Below are 21,944 nucleotides of genomic sequence, written 5' to 3'. Positions count from 1 at the left end.
CTACCCCGTACTATCACAGGTCAGGCACAGGGCTGGAGCACAGAGGTCATCGTGACTTGTCTCATCAAACGAACACAGTTGGACAAGGTGCGCCCTCAGACTTTATTGCCCGTTCTGGTTCCAGAATAATCACAGAGAAGACAAACACAAAAAAAAAAAAAAAAAAAGGAACGACAATATTTTTACAGGAATTCTTAGGTCTGGGCACCTACATGATGAATGAGAACAAGGTGAGGCTCTGGTGCCTTGCACCTACTCATTTTGGTGTAAGTATAGCCTCAGTAAATTTGCATTAACCTCTTTATATAACTGGAGCGCTTGTAGGCCTGTATACTGCAACATACAGCAAAGCATTCAAAGGATCCTGACGTTTTACAATGCAAAACATTACGACCTATGTAATGTATATACATGACACTTACAGAGAAGTATTCCAGAAAAGGATTTTATTATACAGTTGTATTATTCCAATATAACTCTTAATACATAGCATAATGGAGCAGATGTGAGTGACAACCATTGGCTCATACAATATAATGTCCTCTTAGGCAGTCATACTATTCGGCAGAAGTGTAACTCATAAATAGAAAAATAGAATCATTTGTACAAATACAGTAAATCACATTGTGCTGTGCTCTTCCACATTACACTGTACATGGCGGAGGTAACAGGTGTCCTAGTACAACACGGATATAACGCTTCCAGCATATGGTAAATTAAATGCTCCACATTTTTTCAACGAGAGTATTCCTTTATTATTCCAAAAGTTCATATGATAATGCATTATTTCATAAATACAATGTACTGTTCATTATCGTAAAATTGTCCCAACCCAATGTAATGGGGCAGTGTAACACATAGAAACTCCTTGTATGGGGAAGTGCGCCACCTAGTGGATGGTGGAGGGAGTACACTAGACAAGGTCATTTTTACAGAATAATATTTTTTAGGACTATCCTATATATCGAAAACAAGTTATAGATTTATATTCATAAAGTGCATGTAAAATAGTAGAACACTGTGCAAACAACCTAAAATGAATGCTGGTTATAGTTGTACAGTTTACATATGCTAAGCCCAATAGCTACTGAGACATAACTCCTCACTGTTATATTAAGAGTGTTACAGCCACTGTAGTGGATCTGTCATCTGACTGCTCCCCCCATGTAAGTGCCGTCTAATATTGGGGCAGCTGTGTCCTGCCATTAGCCAAAAATGCACAAAAAATTGCATTTAGTAGTCAAATGGCACAATTAAACAATACAGGGAACACAATGGCGAGTCTGGTGCTTTTATGAGGGCACGCTCCTCTCAGCTGTGATTGAGGCCTGGTTTCTAAGCAACTGAATACATAGTCCAATTATGGTGAAGAAGTCGGGGGAGAGATCCCCTCATTAATACATCTTATACCTAGGAGTCCGCTGTGTTCTTTGATTGGATAAACGACATAATATTTTTTATGCTGCTCGGACTATGGCAGGGAAGACCTGGCCCCATAGTTTCAGGATGGATCTACTTTAAACAAAAAAAAAAAAAAAAAGACCTTGAATTTCTCATGCAAAATAACAGAATTGCCAGAATCAATAACAGACAAGTACTGCAGCAATGAACATGAAGCATTGGCGAATGTGTATAGATCACCTTGTGTAACTTATGATATAAAATTCTCTCAGTCCAAAGATTTCCTGACAACTTACAGCAAAAAATCATTTATGGAATACTTTAAACTGTTGTCCGGTACATTATATTGAAGGCTTTTCCTTAGGATAGGTCATCAATATCAGATTGTTGGAGGTGGGACACCCGTCACCCCCACTGATCAGCTGTGCTCAGTGCAGCACGAAGTGGAGCAGAACTACACAGCCTTGTTGGCTGCAGCGCGGTTCTGTAGATCCATTCCTATCCAGATGGATGGGTGTGGATGTGCTGCCCGCAATCCTGGCCACTCGTCAGAGCTGTGTAGTTCTGTGCTACAACTGAGCACTTCTGGATGCTACCAGCACCAAAAACAGCTGACCGGTGGGGGTGCCGGATTTCGCACTCCCTACAATCTGATATCGATGACCTATCCTGAAGAAAGGCCATCACTAGAAAGTACCAGACAACACCTTTAAGTACCTTGGAATGAATGATATGGTGGCCACAGGATTTTGCAAATCCACAGGTAAAATATATATATTTTATATTATCTTCAGAAACAGTGGCTTGCACATTATGGAGAACAGCTATAGCATTGCTGCCGTTGAGTACTAGTGTTGCAGACCTACTGATCTCCAGGGAGGAGTCCATACAGGAAGCAAAGAGGTTCAGCATCAATATATCCTAGTGGTTCCAGTGCGACAAGCAGAGCTTTATTATGGAGGTCATGTGAAGAGGAGACTCTTTTGCTCTGGGATGCCGTACTTCCCCTTATTCTCCTCAAAGAGATCCCGAAGAGCCTTCAGGTACTTTTGATGCAACTCTTCAATTTCTTCTTGCGTTGGATTTGATGTCTGCACCACTGGGATGGGTTTACCTACTGTTCAGGACAAATACAGAACAATTCATATTAATACTGAGCGATAAGGAGACAATAGCAAAGACCAAGCCAGATAGTAACATAGTAACATAGTTATTAAGGTTGAAGGAAGACTTTAAGTCCATCTAGTTCAACCCATTTCCTATCCTAACTTGCCCTAACATGTTGATCCAGAGGAAGGCAAAAAACCCCCATGTGGCAACAAGTAAGCTTCACATTGGGGAAAAAAAATTCCTTCCTGACTCCACATACGGCAATCAGACTTGCTCCCTGGATCAACGCAATATTAAGGAAACTAGTGTATATACCCTGTAATATTATACTTTTCAAGAAAGGCATCCAGTCCCTTCTTAAATTTTAGTAGGGAATCACTCATTACAACATCATATGGCAGAGAGTTCCATAGTCTCACTGCTCTTACAGTAAAGAATCCGTGTCTGTGAGTATGCTTAAACCTTCTTTCCTCCAGACGTAGAGGATGCCCCCTTGTCCCCGTCACAGGTCTAAGAGTAAAAAGATCATTAGAAAGCTCTTGGTATTGTCCCCGCATATATTTATACATTGTAATAAGATCACCCCTAAGCCTTCGATTCTCCAAACTAAATAACCCCAAATGTAATAACCTGTCTTGGTATTGCAGACCCCCTAGTTCCCTAATAACCTTGGTCGCTCTTCTCTGCACCCGCTCCAGTTCAGCTATGTCTTTCTTATACACCGGAGACCAGAACTGTACACAGTATTCTAAGTGTGGTCGCACTATTGACTTATATAGAGGTAAAATTATGTTCTCCTCATGAGCATCTATGCCTCTTTTAATGCATCCCATTATTTTATTAGCCTTTGCAGCAGCTGCCTGACACTGGCCGCTAAATGTGAGTTTGTCGTCCACCCATACACCCAGGTCTTTTTCAGTGACTGTTTTGCCCAGTGTTTTACAATTAAGCACATAATTATACAACTTGTTCGTTCTACCCAAGTGCATGACCTTACATTTATCCCCATTAAAGCTCATTTGCCATTTATCAGCCCAAGCTTCTAGTTTACATAAATCCTCCTGTAATATAAAATTGTCCTCCTCTGTATTAATTACCCTGCAGAGTTTAGCGTCATCTGCAAATATTGAAATTCTACTCTCTATGCCCCCTACAAGGTCATTAATAAATATGTTAAAGAGAAGCGGGCCCAAAACTGACCCCTGTGGTACCCCACTGCTAACCGTGACCCAGTCTGAGTGTGCTCCATTAATAACCACCCTTTGTTTCCTATCCCTGAGCCAGCTCTTAACCCACCTACACATTTTCCCCTATCCCCATTGTTCTCATTTTATGTATCAACCTTTTGTGTGGCACCGTATCAAAAGCTTTTGAAAAGTCCATGTACACCACATCCACTGCATTCCCTTGGTCCAGTCCGGAACTTACCTCTTCATAAAAGCTTATCAGATTAGTCTGACAGGAACGGTCCCTTGTAAACCCATGTTGATATTGGGTCATGAGGTTATTCTTCTCCAGATACTCCAGTATAGTATCTCTTAGAAAACCCTCCAGGATTTTACCCACAGTTGAGGTTAAACTTACTGGCCTATAATTTCCAAGTTCAGTTTTTGTCCCCTTTTTGAATATTGGCACCACATTTGCTATACGCCAGTCCTGTGGTACAGACCCTGTTATTATGGAATCTTTAAAGATTAAAAATAATGGTCTATGACTGTGCTTAATTCCTGCAGTACTCAGGGGTGTATCCCATCCGGGCCCGGGGATTTGTCAATTTTAGTGATTTTTAGATGCCGCCGTACTTCCTGCTGGGTTAAGCAGGTGACATTTAACAGAATTTTTTATCCCTGATCATGTTATCCGTCAGCAAGCAGTTAATCCTGAATGCTATTTATGTGTTTTCAACTATGCAAGCTTATTTCTGGTATATAGTTTTTTTCAACTTACTCTGCTTGTCCCCTTATGTTGTGAGGTCAAGAAACTTTTCAAAGTGCTTTATGATCCATGTAGTGCTGGACATGTGTTTATTTGACCACAACATTTTATTGGGTCCTGGTGTCTCAATTTAGTGTGATTGATTAACGAGAAGGGAGAGAGCAAAAAAAAAAAATCTTAGCCTTAACCTCCTATATATTCAGACATAGTTTGGGGAGGGCATTTATGCAGTGGGCATTTATGCACATGTAATCTAAGAACATGTATCAAAGTACTGGCAGTTATAACATGGCAGTTACACAGGGCAGGAGACAGGTAAGACATTTATATACATCTACTCCCTGTACATTTGGATTACAACAAATATATACCATATGCATTTGTGTAATTTATATCCTGGCCGCTGCATTCACACACATCCACCGCCCTGCCATTAACTCTCTACACTCCATCCATATTGGCCCCTCGCTCCTTTCCTCTCCTATGTATAGCACTCACGCTCTTTTCACATTGCTACACAGCACAGATCCAGTCAGTCCCACCATTCAACATCAGAGACGCTCTCACAAATCACTTAACCATCTGCTCACTCTTTCTATCCTCCTTCTCCTAGTCGCAGGAGACATTGCTCCCAACCCTGGCCCCCCATGTTATAGAAAGTCAAACCCCCCATCTGCTACACTCAGAAACCCCTCTAATCTTATCAATATTCCCTGCCTGCCATCTGTCTCTCTTAATTGTGCACTTTGGAATTCTCGCTCAGTGTGTAACAAACTCTCCTTCATTCATGACTTTTTCCTCTCTAATTCTCTTAACCTCCTGGCTCTTACTGAAACCTGGATCCAGCAGTCAGACACTACTGCCGCTGCTGCTCTTTCATACGGGGGACTACACTTCTCTCATACCCCAAGATCAGACAATAGAGCAGGTGGAGGCGTTTGTCTGCTCCTATCACCAAAATGTACATTTCAAGTTATCCCTCAACTACCCTCACTAGTCTTCCCTTCTTTTGAGGTCCATGCCGTCAGACTCTACAACCCCTTCTCCATGCGAGTGGCGGTGGTGTATCGTCCTCCTGGCCCCTCCCATCAGTTCCTGGATCATTTTGCCACTTGGCTTCCACATTTTCTCTCCTGTGACATCCCTACCCTCATCATGGGCGATTTCAACATCCCCATTGCTCTTCCCCTTTCACCATCTGCTACTCACCTTTTATCTCTAACCTCCTCATTTGGCCTTTCGCAGCTTACTAATTCTCCAACGCATGAAGACGGAAATTCCCTTGATTTGGTCTTCTCTCGGCTTTGTGCAGTGGATGATTTTGCAAACTCCCCTCTCCCGTTCTCTGACCACAACCTTCTTTCATTCTCTATCAAGAACTGCCAGGCTGCTCAGGTCACCCCCACTGTCCAGACTTATAGAAACATACAGGCCATTAACACCCAGAAACTTATGAAGAACTTGCAGTCTTCATTGGCCCCTATCTCCTCCCTCTCATGTCCTGATTCTGCATTGAAGCATTACAATGAAACACTTCAAAGTGCCCTGGATGAATTTGCACCCCCTATAAATAGAACACCACAACGCAGACGGCGACAACCCTGGCACACGGTGCAAACACGTTTCCTGCAGCGGTGCTCCAGGTGCGCCGAACGTCTGTGGAGAAAATCCAATCTAAACGAAGATTTCATCCATTTTAAGTTTATCCTTCGAACATACAACACTGCCCTTCACCTCTCCAAACAAGCCTATTTCAACACCCTCATCACGTCACTGTCCAATAACCCGAAACGTCTCTTTGACACTTTTCATTCTCTACTCAACCCAAGAGTACAGGCCCCAACCACGGAGCTCCGAGCTGACGATCTGGCCAATTACTTCAAAGAAAACATTGACCAGATCCGACAGGAAATTATCTCTCAATCACCTCATACCATGCACTGTCCTCCCTCCCCCACTGCATCTAGCTCACTCTCTGATTTTGAACCAGTCACAGAAGAAGTAAGAAGGCTCCTTGCATCTTCTCGCCCAACCACTTGCACCAGTGACCCATTTCCGTCACATCTGCTCCAGTCCCTTTCCCCTGCTGTCACCCCTCACCTAACTAAAATATTTAACCTCTCTGTCTCTTCTGGTATTTTTCCCTCCTCATTTAAGCATGCTATCATACATCCACTACTTAAAAAACCATCCCTCGAACAAAACTGTGCCGCTAACTATAGACCTGTCTCTAATCTTCCCTTCATCTCTAAACTCCTGGAACGCCTGGTCCACTCCCGTCTGATCCACTATCTCTCTGATAACTCTCTTCTCGACCCTCTCCAATCTGGTTTCCGCTCTTTACACTCTACTGAAACTGCCCTCACTAAAGTCTCTAATGATCTACTAACGGTTAAATCAAATGGTCATTACTCCATGCTAATTCTCTTGGATCTCTCTGCAGCATTCGACACTGTGGATCATCAGCTCCTCCTCACTATGCTCCGTTCCATTGGCCTCAAGGACACCGTTCTCTCATGGTTCTCCTCCTATCTCTCCGACCGCTCCTTTACTGTATCTTTTGCCGGTTCCTCCTCCTCTCACCTTCCCCTTACTGTTGGGGTTCCTCAAGGATCAGTTCTAGGCCCCCTCCTCTTCTCCTTGTACACTGCCCCTATTGGTCAAACAATCAGTAGATTTGGTTTCCAGTACCATCTCTATGCTGATGACACCCAATTATACGCTTCTCCTGACATCACACCAGCCTTTCTAGAAAACACCGGCGATTGTCTAAACGCTGTGTCTAATATCATGTCCTCACTATATCTGAAACTGAACCTGTCAAAGACTGAACTCCTGGTGTTTCCTCCCTCTTCTAATGTACCTATACCCGACATTGCCATTTCTGTGTGTGGTTCCACTATTACTCCCTAGCAACAGGCCCGCTGTCTTGGGGGTCATACTTGATTCCGAGCTTTCCTTTGCCCCCCACATTCGATCACTGGCTCGCTCTTGTCATCTGCACCTCAAAAACATTTCTAGAATCCGACCTTTTCTTACTTTTGACTCTGCAAAAACTCTTACTGTTTCTCTTATTCACTCTCGTCTCGACTATTGTAATTCTCTTCTAATCGGTCTCCCTCTTACCAAACTCTCCCCTCTCCAATCTGTCTTGAATGCTGCAGCCAGGATCATATTCCTCACCAATCGTTACACCGATGCCTCTACCTTGTGCCAGTCATTACACTGGCTACCCATCCACTCCAGAATCCAGTACAAACTTATTGCCCTCACCCACAAAGCCCTCCATAGCTCAGCACCACCTTACATCTCCTCCCTTGTTTCAGTATACCACCCTACCCGCACCCTCCGTTCTGCTGATGACCTGAGGTTAGCATCCTCAATAGTCAGAACCTTCCACTCCCGTCTCCAAGACTTTACACGTGCTGCGCCAATTCTTTGGAATGTACTTCCCAGGTCAATACGATTAGTCCCCAATCCCCACAATTTTAAGCGTGCCCTGAAAACGCATTTATTCAGACTGGCCTATCGCCTCAACACATTAACCTAATCTATCCCTGTGTGGCACAGCCAAAAGTTTTACCATAACCAGGTTCCCCGCATCATGTTCCCACATGCTTTATGCATCCATCAGCCCACTGTATCTGTACTGTTACACACTTAACATTATGGCTGGTCCAAACAATCAGGGCAACTGTTACCACCCACCTTTCGTGTCTCCCTTTTTCCCCCATAGACTGTAAGCTTGCGAGCAGGGCCCTCATTCCTCTTGGTATTTTGTTATAATCTACTGTATGTGATTATTGTTATGCTGTAATGTCTATTGTTTGTACAAACCCCCTCTGAAATGTAAAGTGCTGCGGAATATGTCAGCGCTATAGAAATAAAATGTATTATTATTATGGGATTTTCTTGTGTAAACACTGTTGAAAAAAAGTCATTTAGCATATTGGCTTTTTCCTCATCCTCATCCACCATTTCACCCAGACTATTTTTAAGGGGGCCAACACTATCATTTTTTAGTTTCTTACTATTTATGTAGTTAAAGAATATTTTGGGATTATTTTTACTTTCTCTGGCAATGAGTCACTCTGTCTCAATCTTTGCTGTCTTGATTTGCTTTTTACAGAATTTATTTAATCTTCTGTATTTAGTTAATGCCTCATCACTACCTATTTGCTTTAATTCGCTAAATGCTTTATTTTTGTCCCTTATTGCGCCCCTTACAGCTCTATTTAGCCATAGTATTTTCTTCCTATTTCTCGCATGTTTATTCCCATACGGTATATATTGTGTACAGGTCCTATTCAGGATGCTAATAAACGTCTCCCATTTTCTTTGTGTATTTTTATGTCTCAGGATATCGTCCCAGTTAATTCCACCAAGATCATCTCTAAACTTCAGGAAAGCAAATTTCCAACAGATGAGTGTCCTTGTAACCCCTCTACTACACATCTTATTAAAGGATACATGAAAACTTATTAATTTGTGATCACTGTTACCCAAGTGACCCCCAACCCTTACATTTGATATGCGGTCTGGCCTGTTGGTTAATATTAGGTCTAGCAGTGCCCCCCCAATGGGGCATTTGTCAGCTTAAAGGGTAGTCCAATGGCAGAAAATGCATTGCTAGAATTGCATTCTAGTCTTCATGGGTCATCTTATTATAGTGCCCTTCTCATGATCCTGGAAGTTCTGAGCTTCTATGGAGATGAAGCTGGTGATATGTTTGAATGGAGTTAGCTGCACAGATTACTTCATTAGCTAAGCCAGCCCCCTTCTCTGGCTCTACATCAGCCACCCCTTCAAGGAGGTTACCAAAACTGAGAGGGCGAGGCAACTTTCTGCCTGTGTCAGAATGCCTGAAGTCGTTAATTTTTATGGTCTTTCCAAAACAGGTGTGGTTCATAGGATTCCCTGCGGGCTACTTTGCATTAGTACTCTGTAGGCAGCACAACATTTGTAGACATTAAAAATTAGAATAAATAAAAAGGCCAATATCTGGATCCATATGGTGGAGTTTTAAAAATAATAAAAAATAAAAAGTAGTACTCAGCGGAAACAAAATAAGAGCAAAAACTGGTTGCTAATGACCTAGTGACAGGTCCTCCATAAGTCTTGACAAGTTTGATCTGGAGTACACTACATAGAAGACATACTGCGAGTGAATGGATTTCAGGCAAAAAGTTTATTTTTGACAGTTGTGCTGTGACTCACTAGTAATACTAAAGGGATTATTTAATAGTTTTCACCAGAATTCTGGCAGCAAACTGTTTGAAACATCACATCTCTAGGTTTTATACCAGTCCCAGACAGTTCTATCAACTCTGAGAAGTGGGTGGAGCTTACCCATTAAGGGCGTGGCTAAGCAAATTCGACAAATTTATCATTTACGCCAAAAAGATTGGTATAAATGACAGAAATGTACGCCAGTCCGATTCCTGGAGTGGTGCACAGCAGGCAGAATATGAACCAAATTCATTAAAAGGTGCCCTCTTAGTTCAGCACGATCTTCTTCAAGGTTCAAGTGCAAAACTCCAGTCTCAGTGAATTGGGACCTAAATGCTATTTTCATCTGTTGCGGGGTGCAGATACAGCATTACATTGTGCTTCGCGATCAACAGGTTGTTCATGTAATACACCGATCTCATGGGTATTCGTAATCAACCTCTGCTAGAACTAGAGACCCCTTTTTTTTTAAATTCGGAATTTCCCCATGAATCAGATTTTTTCAGTGATATGGAAAATAACACCTCCGTACAACCCCTTTTCAGTCAATCACTGCCGCAACTGTAACACTGTTACTGCTGCCACCAGTAATTGACTGCAGCTACATGGCCATGACATTGGAAGAGGAAACACAGCCTGGAAGGAGACCTCAGTGGTACTAAAAGAAGCGCGGCGAGCATCTGACAGCGGAGTATAATGTATTTTATTTTTTTAAGAACCCTGCAGCAAGCTCTAATAAAATAAAATCAGTGTGAGAAAACCCTCATAAGAGTATGAGTGTATATACAAATATATATATATATATATATTTATTATATTATATACACACACACACACACACACACACATACATACATATACACACACACACAGTACAGACCAAAAGTCTGGACACACCTCATTCAATGAGTTTTCTTTATTTTCATGACTATGAAAACTGTAGATTCACTCTGAAGGCATCAAAACTATGAATTAACACATGTGGAATTATATAAATTAACAAAAAAGTTTGGAACAACTGAAAATATGTCTTATATTCTAGGTTCTTCAAAGTAGCCACCTTTTGCTTTGATTACTGCTTTGCACACTTTTGGCATTCTCTTGATGAGCTTTAAGAGGTAGTCACCGGAAATGGTCTTCCTCCAACAGTCTTGAAGGAGTTCCCAGAGATGCTTAGCACTTGTTGGCCCTTTTGCCTTCACGCTGCGGTCCAGCTCACCCCAAACCATGTCGATTGGGTTCAGGTCTCGTGACTGTGGAGGCCAGGTCATCTGGTGTAGCACCCCATCACTCTTCCTCTTGGTCAAATAGCACACAGCCTCAGGAATGGAATAGCATGCCGCTGCAAGATGCTGTAGTAGCCATGCTGGTTCAGTATGCCTTCAATTTTGAATAAATCCCCAACAGTGTCACCAGCAAAGCACCCCCACACCATCACACCTCCTCCTCCATGCTTCACGGTGGGAACCAGGCATGTAGAGTCCATCCATTCACCTTTTCTGCGTCGCACAAAGACACGGTGGTTGGAACCAAAGATCTCAAATTTGGACTCATCAGACCAAAGCACAGATTTCCACTGGTCTAATGTCCATTCCTTGTGTTCTTTAGCCCAAACAAGTCTCTTCTGCTTGTTGCCTGTCCTTAGCAGTGGTTTTCTAGCAGCTATTTTACCATGAAGGCCTGCTGCACAAAGTCTCCTCTTAACAGTTGTTGTAGATATGTGTCTGCTGCTAGAACTCTGTGTGGCATTGACCTGGTCGCTAATCTGAGCTGCTGTTAACCTGCGATTTCTGAGGCTGGTGACTTGGATGAACTTATCCTCCGCAGCAGAGGTGACTCTTGGTCTTCCTTTCCTGGGGCGGTCCTCATGTGAGCCAGTGTCTTTGTAGCGCTTGATGGTTTTTGCCACTGCACTTGGGGACACTTTCAAAGTTTTCCCAATTTTTCAGACTGACTGACCTTCATTACTTAAAGTAATGATGGCCACTCGTTTTTCTTTACTTAGCTGCTTTTTTCTTGCCATAATACAAATTCTAACAGTCTATTCAGTAGGACTATCAGCTGTGTATCCACCAGACTTCTGCACCACACAACTGATGGTCCAAAACCCATTTATAAGGCAAGAAATACCACTTACTAAACCTGACAGGGCACACCTGTGAGGAGAAAACCATTTCCAGTGACTACCTCTTGAAGCTCATCAAGAGAATGCCAAGAGTGTGCAAAGCAGTAATCAAAGCAAAAGGTGGCTACATTGAAGAACCTAGAATATAAGACACATTTTCAGTTGTTTCACACTTTTTTGTTAATTATATATTTCCACATGTGTTAATTCATAGTTTTGATGCCTTCAGAGTGAATCTACAATTTTCATCAAAAAGTCATCAAAATAAAGAAAGCTCTTTGAATGAGAAGGTGTGTCCAAACGTTTGGTCTGTACCGTATATATATTTTTTTCATTCATTATTAGCATAAATGCAGATTTTTATTAATTCCGATAATTCTAGGACCTGTTCAGCAAATTATTAGACAAGTTTTAAAAGAAGTGATGTAAATATATTAAAAGAAAGCTTGGATGAATTTCTTGGCCACTTACCCACTGTGTGAATGGGCTTCCTGTAAGGCAATAGTCCAAAGCTATACTGGAAGATCCCACGGGCATGGAAGAGGGGCAGAGCGAAGCCCATGATTTTCTGAAGCTTCTCTTGGACACTACGCAGTAGAGACCCTTTTGGGTTGGATACTTGGAGGAACAGCTCATTCTCGCCAAACGAGAACACTGGCACCAAATGTGCACTGAAAGGAAAGCAAAGTGGTTTTGAGACTATAGTAGACCCATAGTTGTGCCTTCCACGTCTAAACGATAGAGTAGTACCTCACACATCTTCCCCTTTTGGGTTGACCGTGAAGTAGAAAACTGAACAAGGGTACGGTTTAATGCATAATTATTCAACATAATACCAAAGAAAACCACCAAGAGTATAATCCAGAAATGTAAATATTTAGTCAGAAAAACACCATAAAATAAAATTATATCACATAACAGAGGCCACTATACCACAAAATAATGACACTGCCACTGGTATATAAACCATGTTACAAAATATTGCACAATTCCCTTTTTAATATACACTCACTGGCCACTTTATTAGGTACACCATGCTAGTAAGGGGTTGGACCCCCTTTTGCCTTCAGAACTGCCTCAATTCTTCGTGGCAGAGATTCAACAAGGTGCTGGAAGCATTCCTCAGAGATTTTGGACCATATTGACATGATGGCATCACACAGTTGGCGCAGATTTGTCGGCTGCACATCCCTGATGCGAATCTCCCGTTCCACCACATCCCAAAGATGCTCTATTGGATTGAGATCTGGTGACTGAGGAGGCCATTTGAGTACAGTGAACTCATTGTCATGTTCAAGAAACCAATCTGAGATGATTCGAGCTTTATGACATGGCGCATTATCCTGCTGAAAGTAGCCATCAGATGTTGGGTACATTGTGGTCATAAAGGGATGGACATGGTCAGCAACAATACTCAGGTAGGCTGTGGCGTTGCAACGATGCTCAATTGGTACCAAGGGGCCCAAAGAGTGCCCAGAAAAAATTCCCCACACCATGACACCACCACCACCAGCCTGAACCGTTGATACAAGGCAGGATGGATCCATGCTTTCATGTTGTTTACGCCAAATTCTGACCCTACCATCCGAATGTCGCAGCAGAAATCGAGACTCATCAGACCAGGCAACGTTTTTCCAATCTTTTACTGTCCAATTTCGATGAGCTTGTGCAAATTGTAGCCTCAGTTTCCTGTTCTTAGCTGAGAGGAGTGGTACCCAGTGTGGTCTTCTGCTGCTGTAGCCCATCTGCCTCAAAGTTCGACGCACTGTGCGTTCAGAGATGCTCTTCTGCCTACCTTGGTTGTAACGGGTGGCAATTTGAGTCACTGTTGCCTTTCTATCAGCTCGAACCAGTCTGCCCATTCTCCTCTGACCTCTGGCATCAACATGGCATTTCCGGCCACAGAACTGCCGCTCACTGGATTTTTTTTCTTTTTCGGACCATTCTCTGTAAACCCTAGAGATGGTTGTGCGTGAAAATCCCAGTAGATCAGCAGTTTCTGAAATTCTCAGACCAGCCCTTCTGGCACCAACAATCATGCCACGTTCAAAGGCACTCAAATCACCTTTCTTCCCCATACTGATGCTCGGTTTGAACTGCAGGAGATTGTCTTGACCATGTCTACATGCCTAAATGCACTGAGTTGCCGCCATGTGATTGGCTGATTAGAAATTAAGTCTTAACACACAGTTGGACAGGTGTACCTAATAAAGTGGCCAGTGAGTGTATATGTGCAAAATCTGCAATTAGAATGAGGTATATGTGCAAAAAAAGTTCTACAAAAACATGGGAGATGGGAATATGAAGTGTCAGAACTTATACAAATGTTTAATAAAAAAAAACCCTTATAATAATGACAAGTGCATAAATTAAATAATTACCGTATAAGACAAAATTACATGCATGTGCAAAAAAAAAAAAAGTGTATTGCCTCAATGTATATACAAAAACTTGCCAAATGTACCCAAAATAAATAATGTGCCCATCAAAGTGATATAAGTGGAACAGGATACCAATATAAGAACCTAGGGGCTAAAATCATTCCCATGCATATAACAGCATTTGTAAAACGAGACTTACATCAAGCCAGTGGCTTGATGTAAGTCTAGGGGTGAATTTGACAACCACTGGTTTGATGCAAGTCTCGTTTTATGCCATTATACAGTATTTTTCTTAATATTTACATTTTTGGATTATACTCAGTTGTTTTCTTTAATATTATTTACTAGTTTGAGTTTTCTGTCCAACTGTATTATTTTGGGGACATTATTGTAACAATTATTCTACATGTCTGAATTTTCGTAATATCTTCTTTATATCGGTGCGTACATCTTAACTAACCCTTCCATTAGGAGAGTACATTGGGGCAGCTGCAAATGGATGAAGCTGCCCCTATAAAGAGAGTCAGTTAGGTTTTCAACAATATTCTTTTTATATTTGGGGATTTTTTAATAATTTTTGGGAAGGAGATTATAGTTTTAGTCAATAAGATGAGTAACAAAACATACGGTAACTTATCTAAATCTTGTTCTATTAAGTAAGAAGATATATTTAAAGGAGAATCAACAGGGAAAAAGAAGTTAATGCAAAAGGAAAAGAATGTGGAAGGAAAAGTAAGGAAAGGTAGAGGGAAGGGTAAGGAAAGAAAAGGGCATAGGAGAAGGTTGGAACAGATAAGCGTGGAGAGTATGGACATGGGAAAAGATCATGCTTATTGAAACAATATTTATAATAAAACAATTTTCAATTTGCTTCGTTAAATATGTACTTGTATTTGTTGGCATATAATAAAGCTTTTAACCTAAAAGGGGGCATTCTGACTTGAGGAAAGAAATAGGTTCCAGGTTGACCATGTGGAATAGTATTTTTTTAAAGAATTATGTCTTAGAGCGCAAGAACGTTCAAAAGAATTATGGGTAAACATTCTTTTCATTACTTCTGAAATGGAGGGAACATCTACTGATTTCCACTTAGATGCTGTAAGTATTTTGTTACAGCAAATAAATGAATTGCAAGATGATATTTAATTTGGGGGGAGGGGGTCGATTTGAATCAAGCGAGAACAAAACCAGTTGAGGAGACAATGGAACTATAAGTTAGGTTTTCAAACAGCTTGTTAACCTGCAAAACACCGGCGACATTACGGACCATGGTAATGGGCGTGCGGCTCCTGTGGGTAAAACGGCATTATTACAGGTAAAGTCATGTGGCCAACGAATGCGTCTGAAAAGTGCAACCTATTTGGACGAGGCTTTGTAATTTGCCAATTTATGCTGAAAGTGACTGTTTAACCCTAAAAACCAATGTCTGACCCTATAATAAGCCGTGCAACATGCCTAAAAGAATTCTAAGACATTCACTTGCAAACAGCTATTTTTCGATTCTTGCCCCTCACAGAGCTGTAATATGAAAATTATAATCCTTAAGGGTTCTCAAATCAAACTCATATATAAATCCCTAAAACAATACTTTATTATTTAAAAACCACAGATGTGGTACACACCGGAAAAATGTGACAGTAATAGAAAAAATGAAAAATAAGTGTTCAAAATTAAACCCACACTAGGGTAACCCCTACGAGTCCCTATTAGGTAACTATGCTGTACCCTGCCTGGCTGCGGAGGTTGGCACCCTAAGGGGGGAACGTTGTGGCGCCCCCGCTCACGATGGCTATCCCTGGGGGCCCTGATAAGCCCTACAGCCACTAGTGGTCCCTTCTACCCAATGTAAGGGAACCCCTCGTTCTAGACAGAGATCAGACCTGCTCTATAGAGGACCCTGTGTCCCAAAAGGAGAGGTTAAAAACAAATTAGAACACACATGGCAAAGAGTGGCATATTTGAAGTCCCACAGAAAGATACAGGCAAACTTCAAGGCAGACCAGTGGGGTATCTCAGTTCAGATCATGCCTAATTCTTATATACACAATAGGGAGAGGCATCTTTTACAGAAATCGATGTAGAAATAGCTGAAAGATGCCATCAATAGTCTCCCACTCATGAAAAATTTATATGGGAAACGCAGAGCTGCAACAGCGGTACTTATCTGCGTTTTTCGCCACCTGCCATCAATTTATGAATGCCTCAAACAAATTAGAACACACATGGCATCGAGTGGCATATTGAAGTCCCACAAAAAGATACAGACAAACTTCAAGGCAGCCCAGTGGGGTATCTCAATTCAGATGATGCCTAGTTCTTATATACACAACAAGGAGAGGCATCCCTTACAAAAATCAATATAGAAATAGCTAAAAGATGCCATCAATAGTCTCCCCTTATTGAAAATATATGGGAAACGCAGAGCTGCAACAGCGGTACTTATCTGCGTTTTTCGCCACCTGCCATCAATTTATGAATGCCTCAACGCGTTTCGCCTTCCAGGGCTCATCAGGAGGCCCGATGCTACGATATTTGGTGTCCAATATAGGTGCACATAGCTTACCGATATTCCATAAGTCTCCACTCTTATAATCTGCCGCGCAGAGCCTAAGCTCCGCCCACTGCAATCCCATTGCCTCTTGCAACACCACCCATTTTCTGCTGCCCCAATCGGTTACCAGATCTCTGATGCACCGTCATGCTAACCAATCACGTGTCCTCACACACAGGGTTCCCCATAGCTCCCCTGTCATCCTGGCTTAGATTGGTTTCTGCACCTAGCCTGCATGCAGCGTCACTGCTGACTCACCAATCCCATTTCTTTAGACGGAGAGTCTCTCAGCAATCACCGATCACTGCACCTAAGGCATATTATCATCTCTGCACTTTAACCCCATATGTGCAGCAAACGTTCCACAGACCAGGCGTGTATGCCCACATCGCTACATTTAGGAGCTCATGTCTGACGATCTCATTTAATGTGTTATATTAATCATGATAATTAGCGTTCTGCTTGATATATATGTATGTATACAAAACCGCATCATCGCCCACAGCAATGTGAGCAGGCGTCTACAGCTACCCATCTCAATATATGTAAACGACATCTGATGTATATACCTTTTAATATAACCAGGCGTCGATATGCAACTACCCCATCAAGTTCAAGATATCTAATCTCCCAAGAAAATCACTGTGAGGCAAAAATATACAGATATCTATCTTCAGATAATCTATGCAATCTACAGATGATCCACACTAAAATAATATGCAACCGCCCCGTCAAAGTAATATAAAGAGGCAGCAAGGGTTCAGATTCAAAAATGCTCCTGAATCATATGGGAATATATGTCTGCGGCAGTAAAGAGGGACTTTCTATATAAACAATATTCCACGCCAATACATAGAGATTCCACTACAACAGGGAACCAATAGAACAAAATCAAGGAGGCTGGTATCCTCTAGAAAAGGAACATATAATTCAATTGTGGCTCATAAGAAACAGGCATATGACAATTGCTCATTCAGCCCTCTCGGTTCGAGTGACTCCATCCTGAATATCCATTCACACTCCCTCCTAAGCATCACCTTATCTATATTTCCTCCTCTTGGGTTTACATGGACTACTTCTACAGCACAGAATTTTATGTCACCCAGATCACCATTATGATGCATCCACATGTGCTTTGCGAGCGGGGTTTCTCTTTTATGTCTGATGTCTCCAAGATGTTCTCCTACTCTTCTTCTAAATTCTCTCCTGGTCTTTCCTATATAATTTTTAGGGCATGAGCATGTAGCCATATAGATGACCCCTGTGGTTTTGCAGTTTGAGAAGCCACGATGAAAAAATATCCTACCAGTGCTCGCACTGCAGAAAGACTTCCCCGGTCTCATATAATTACAAAAACTGCAGTCCCCACATTTAAAAAAACCACATGGTCGCCTATCCAACCAGGTACCACCAGCCAATGGTCTCCTATATTGGCTGTGGACCAACATGTCCCTAATAGATCTACCCTTTCTAAAGGTTATGTTGGGACGCTCGCCAATTATATTCTTCAAATCTGGATCCAACCTGAGGACATCCCAATGCTTAGATAGGACCTTTCTGACCTCCTGATGGTTGACGTCAAATGTCCCAATTACTCTTATTAATTCCGTCGAGTCTTTAATCTCACGTTTCTGCAGCAATTTAGACCTATCTGCTTTTCTTGCAAAATCATATGCAGTGTCTAGAACATGTTGCGGATAACCCTTGTTCTTAAACCGACAGAACATATCCCCAGCTTGCCTCTGGAACAGGTCATTCCTGGAGCAATTCCTCCTCAACCGTAGGAATTGTCCCTTCGGAATACCTCTCTTAAGAGGGACTGGATGGTGGCTCTGCCAATGTAGTAAGCTGTTCGTACTCGTAGGTTTCCGAAATATACTAGTAGAGATGCCTCCCATCCTATCTTTCTGGATTTTAATGTCCAGGAACGGTATTTCCGTTTTCTGAATTTCTGAGGTAAATCTCAAGTTAACACTATTTCGATTCAACTCTCTCACAAATTCTTCAAATTGATCTTTATCCCCTGTCCATACCATGAAGACATCATCTATGAACCTATACCACAGAGCAATCAAGCAGTGCCACCACTTCTCCTCTCCTCCAAAAACGATAGTCTCCTCCCACCAGCCCAGAAACAGATTTGCATACGAAGGGGCACAAGGGCACCCCATCGCGGTGCCCCTGAGCTGGTGGTAGAATTTGCCATCAAAGCAGAATGCATTATGGGTCAATATAAACTGCAGAAGGGAGGTCAGAAAACTATTGTGCCCTCTACACGCTATGGACCTCTGACTAAGAAAATGTCCCACGCCTTTAATGCCCACATCATGTGGTATGTTACTGTAGAGTGCTTCTATGTCAATGGAGGCCAACCAAGCATTCCCTTCCAGATGAACGCCCTCCAATTTTAGCAGTAAGTCTGAAGTATCCCTCAAATATGACGGCAAACAAACCACAAAGGGACGTAATATCTGGTCAATATACAGGCCACTATTCTGTGTCAGCGAGTCCACACCTGATACAATCGGCCTCCCCTTCAGGGGATTCAGGCCCTTATGTATCTTTGGTAAAGCATAAAATGTGGCCACCAAAGGGAACTTAGGAAGAATAAAGTCAAATTCAGTCTTAGAGACCACACCCTCTGCTAAGGCCCCATTAAGGATCAGCCGCAGTTCCTCTCTATAAGAGGCCATGGGGTTCTCTTTTAGCACCTCATATGTTGAATTGTCCTGCAGTATAGTATAGCACATTTCACGATATTCAGTGTGGTTCAGAATTACCATATTACCCCCTTTATCGGAGGGTTTAACCACTATTTGATCATTTTTCTTTAAGGCCTCAAGTGCTAATCGCTCACTGGCCAACAAATTATCCTTATTTTCCCACTCCGGTCCTACTAATTTCTTCAGGTCCCTCTCCACCAAGCTGGCAAATATATCGATATTTCCCATATCACCTGCAGGCGGCATCCTTTCACTTTTATTTCTCAAGGTAGTAAAGGGGCCCTTCCCAGCAGTGGGAACTCTATCATTTTCATTCAAAAGTCCAATGAGCGCCTCATATCCTTCAATATCCTCCTCATTGAGGCCCTGTTGTTTGCAGGCCTCTCGACTATTGTGTCTGAAAAACTTTTTCCACTTGAGTTTTCTACAAAACAAATTCAAATCTTTAACCCATTCGAAGCAGTTGAACCTATTCACTGGCACAAAGTTAAGGCCTCTCGAGAGGACACTCAGCTCATCCGTAGTAAGAACGTGCGAGGACAGGTTCACAATCTGACCTTTTATTGGTTGAACCGAGTTCTTAATTGGTAACCCGTTCTCGCACCCTGTTCCAAAAAAGAGGCAGAGGAGACAGTAGGAGTATACGACTGAGCAGAACCAGAACCAGATATCAAATTGGGGCCTGAGAAGGGGGTTAACACTCGTGTACCTCCCCTGTGTGGCCCTCTTCCCTTTCTCATGGATCTGCCTCTCCCACCTTGCCATCTTTGTTTCGACAGCGTATCTCTATACTGATGTGTACCCCCTAATGCCCTCTCCGTCCTTTCTGTATCGGAGGTATCGATATCAGATGACGAGGCCTCAGACTGTCTTTCTTTCTGGTAGTTGAACACCTGATTATCACTAAAGTCCCTCAGATCCCTCTGGAACTGAAGATGCTTTCGTTCTTTTAATAGAGCCTGATATCTCTCAACAGAGGTTTGCAATAGCCCCTCCCTTCTATTAAAATCGGGATCCCCTTTAAACTTCAGGACTCGTTCAATCAATTTATTCAACTCCCCAATGACCCTCTCAAGTACCTTTTTTTCTTCTGCCAACAGAATTTGCATAAATCTAAGGGATGACTCGATGGATTCCTTCATCCACACACTCATAAACTCAGGTGAGGAAATTCTAGGGGAAGGATTGATGTTTATCCTCAAGCCTCTTGGAATTATCCGATTTTTTATATAATTCTCAAGTGTCCTGAGTTCCCACCAGGATTTCAAAAATTCTTTGTAACCTCCATATAACTCATTGAATAGATTCTTGAGAGCCAAAGGGCCAGTATTGCTCTCAGATGACCCTGCTATGCTAAATGCCTGATTCGCATCTTCCATCCACAGATCTAAATTAATAGGACCTGCAAGGAAACCAGCCATCCCAGATTCGAATATTCACAATATGAAAATTATAATCCTTAAGGGTTCTCAAATCAAACTCATATATAAATCCCTAAAACAATACTTTATTATTTAAAAACCACAGATGTGGTACACACCGGAAAAATGTGACAGTAATAGAAAAAATGAAAAATAAGTGTTCAAAATTAAACCCACACTAGGGTAACCCCTACGAGTCCCTATTAGGTAACTATGCTGTACCCTGCCTGGCTGCGGAGGTTGGCACCCTAAGGGGGGAACGTTGTGGCGCCCCCGCTCACGATGGCTATCCCTGGGGGCCCTGATAAGCCCTACAGCCACTAGTGGTCCCTTCTACCCAATGTAAGGGAACCCCTCGTTCTAGACAGAGATCAGACCTGCTCTATAGAGGACCCTGTGTCCCAAAAAGAGAGGTTAAAAACAAATTAGAACACACATGGCAAAGAGTGGCATATTTGAAGTCCCACAGAAAGATACAGGCAAACTTCAAGGCAGACCAGTGGGGTATCTCAGTTCAGATCATGCCTAATTCTTATATACACAATAGGGAGAGGCATCTTTTACAGAAATCGATGTAGAAATAGCTGAAAGATGCCATCAATAGTCTCCCACTCATGAAAAATTTATATGGGAAACGCAGAGCTGCAACAGCGGTACTTATCTGCGTTTTTCGCCACCTGCCATCAATTTATGAATGCCTCAAACAAATTAGAACACACATGGCATCGAGTGGCATATTGAAGTCCCACAAAAAGATACAGACAAACTTCAAGGCAGCCCAGTGGGGTATCTCAATTCAGATGATGCCTAGTTCTTATATACACAACAAGGAGAGGCATCCCTTACAAAAATCAATATAGAAATAGCTAAAAGATGCCATCAATAGTCTCCCCTTATTGAAAATATATGGGAAACGCAGAGCTGCAACAGCGGTACTTATCTGCGTTTTTCGCCACCTGCCATCAATTTATGAATGCCTCAACGCGTTTCGCCTTCCAGGGCTCATCAGGAGGCCCGATGCTACGATATTTGGTGTCCAATATAGGTGCACATAGCTTACCGATATTC

General features: G+C 42.2%; 1 protein-coding gene across 1 annotated transcript in view; it reads right to left on the bottom strand.

Moving 5' to 3' along the window:
- Window positions 1-429: 429 nt before the first annotated feature.
- The window catches only part of MOGAT1 (monoacylglycerol O-acyltransferase 1), a 46,387-nt gene continuing 24,872 nt past the window's right edge, over window positions 430-21,944 (bottom strand). Inside the window, exons 6-7 of the mRNA XM_073581129.1 lie at window positions 12,272-12,471; window positions 430-2,518 (exon numbers count right to left, since the gene is read on the bottom strand). Coding sequence (XP_073437230.1) covers window positions 2,364-2,518; window positions 12,272-12,471 — 355 coding nt within the window. The 3' untranslated portion in view covers window positions 430-2,363. The remainder of the gene's footprint in view (window positions 2,519-12,271; window positions 12,472-21,944) is intronic.

This window comes from Dendrobates tinctorius, unplaced genomic scaffold (assembly GCF_039654945.1).
Source record: "Dendrobates tinctorius isolate UK_male_01 unplaced genomic scaffold, ASM3965494v1 ptg000069l, whole genome shotgun sequence".
In the NCBI taxonomy this organism is placed as follows: Eukaryota; Metazoa; Chordata; class Amphibia; order Anura; family Dendrobatidae; genus Dendrobates; species Dendrobates tinctorius.
Note: the sequence above shows the minus strand (reverse complement) of the source record. Positions and strands in the feature narration are given on the sequence as shown.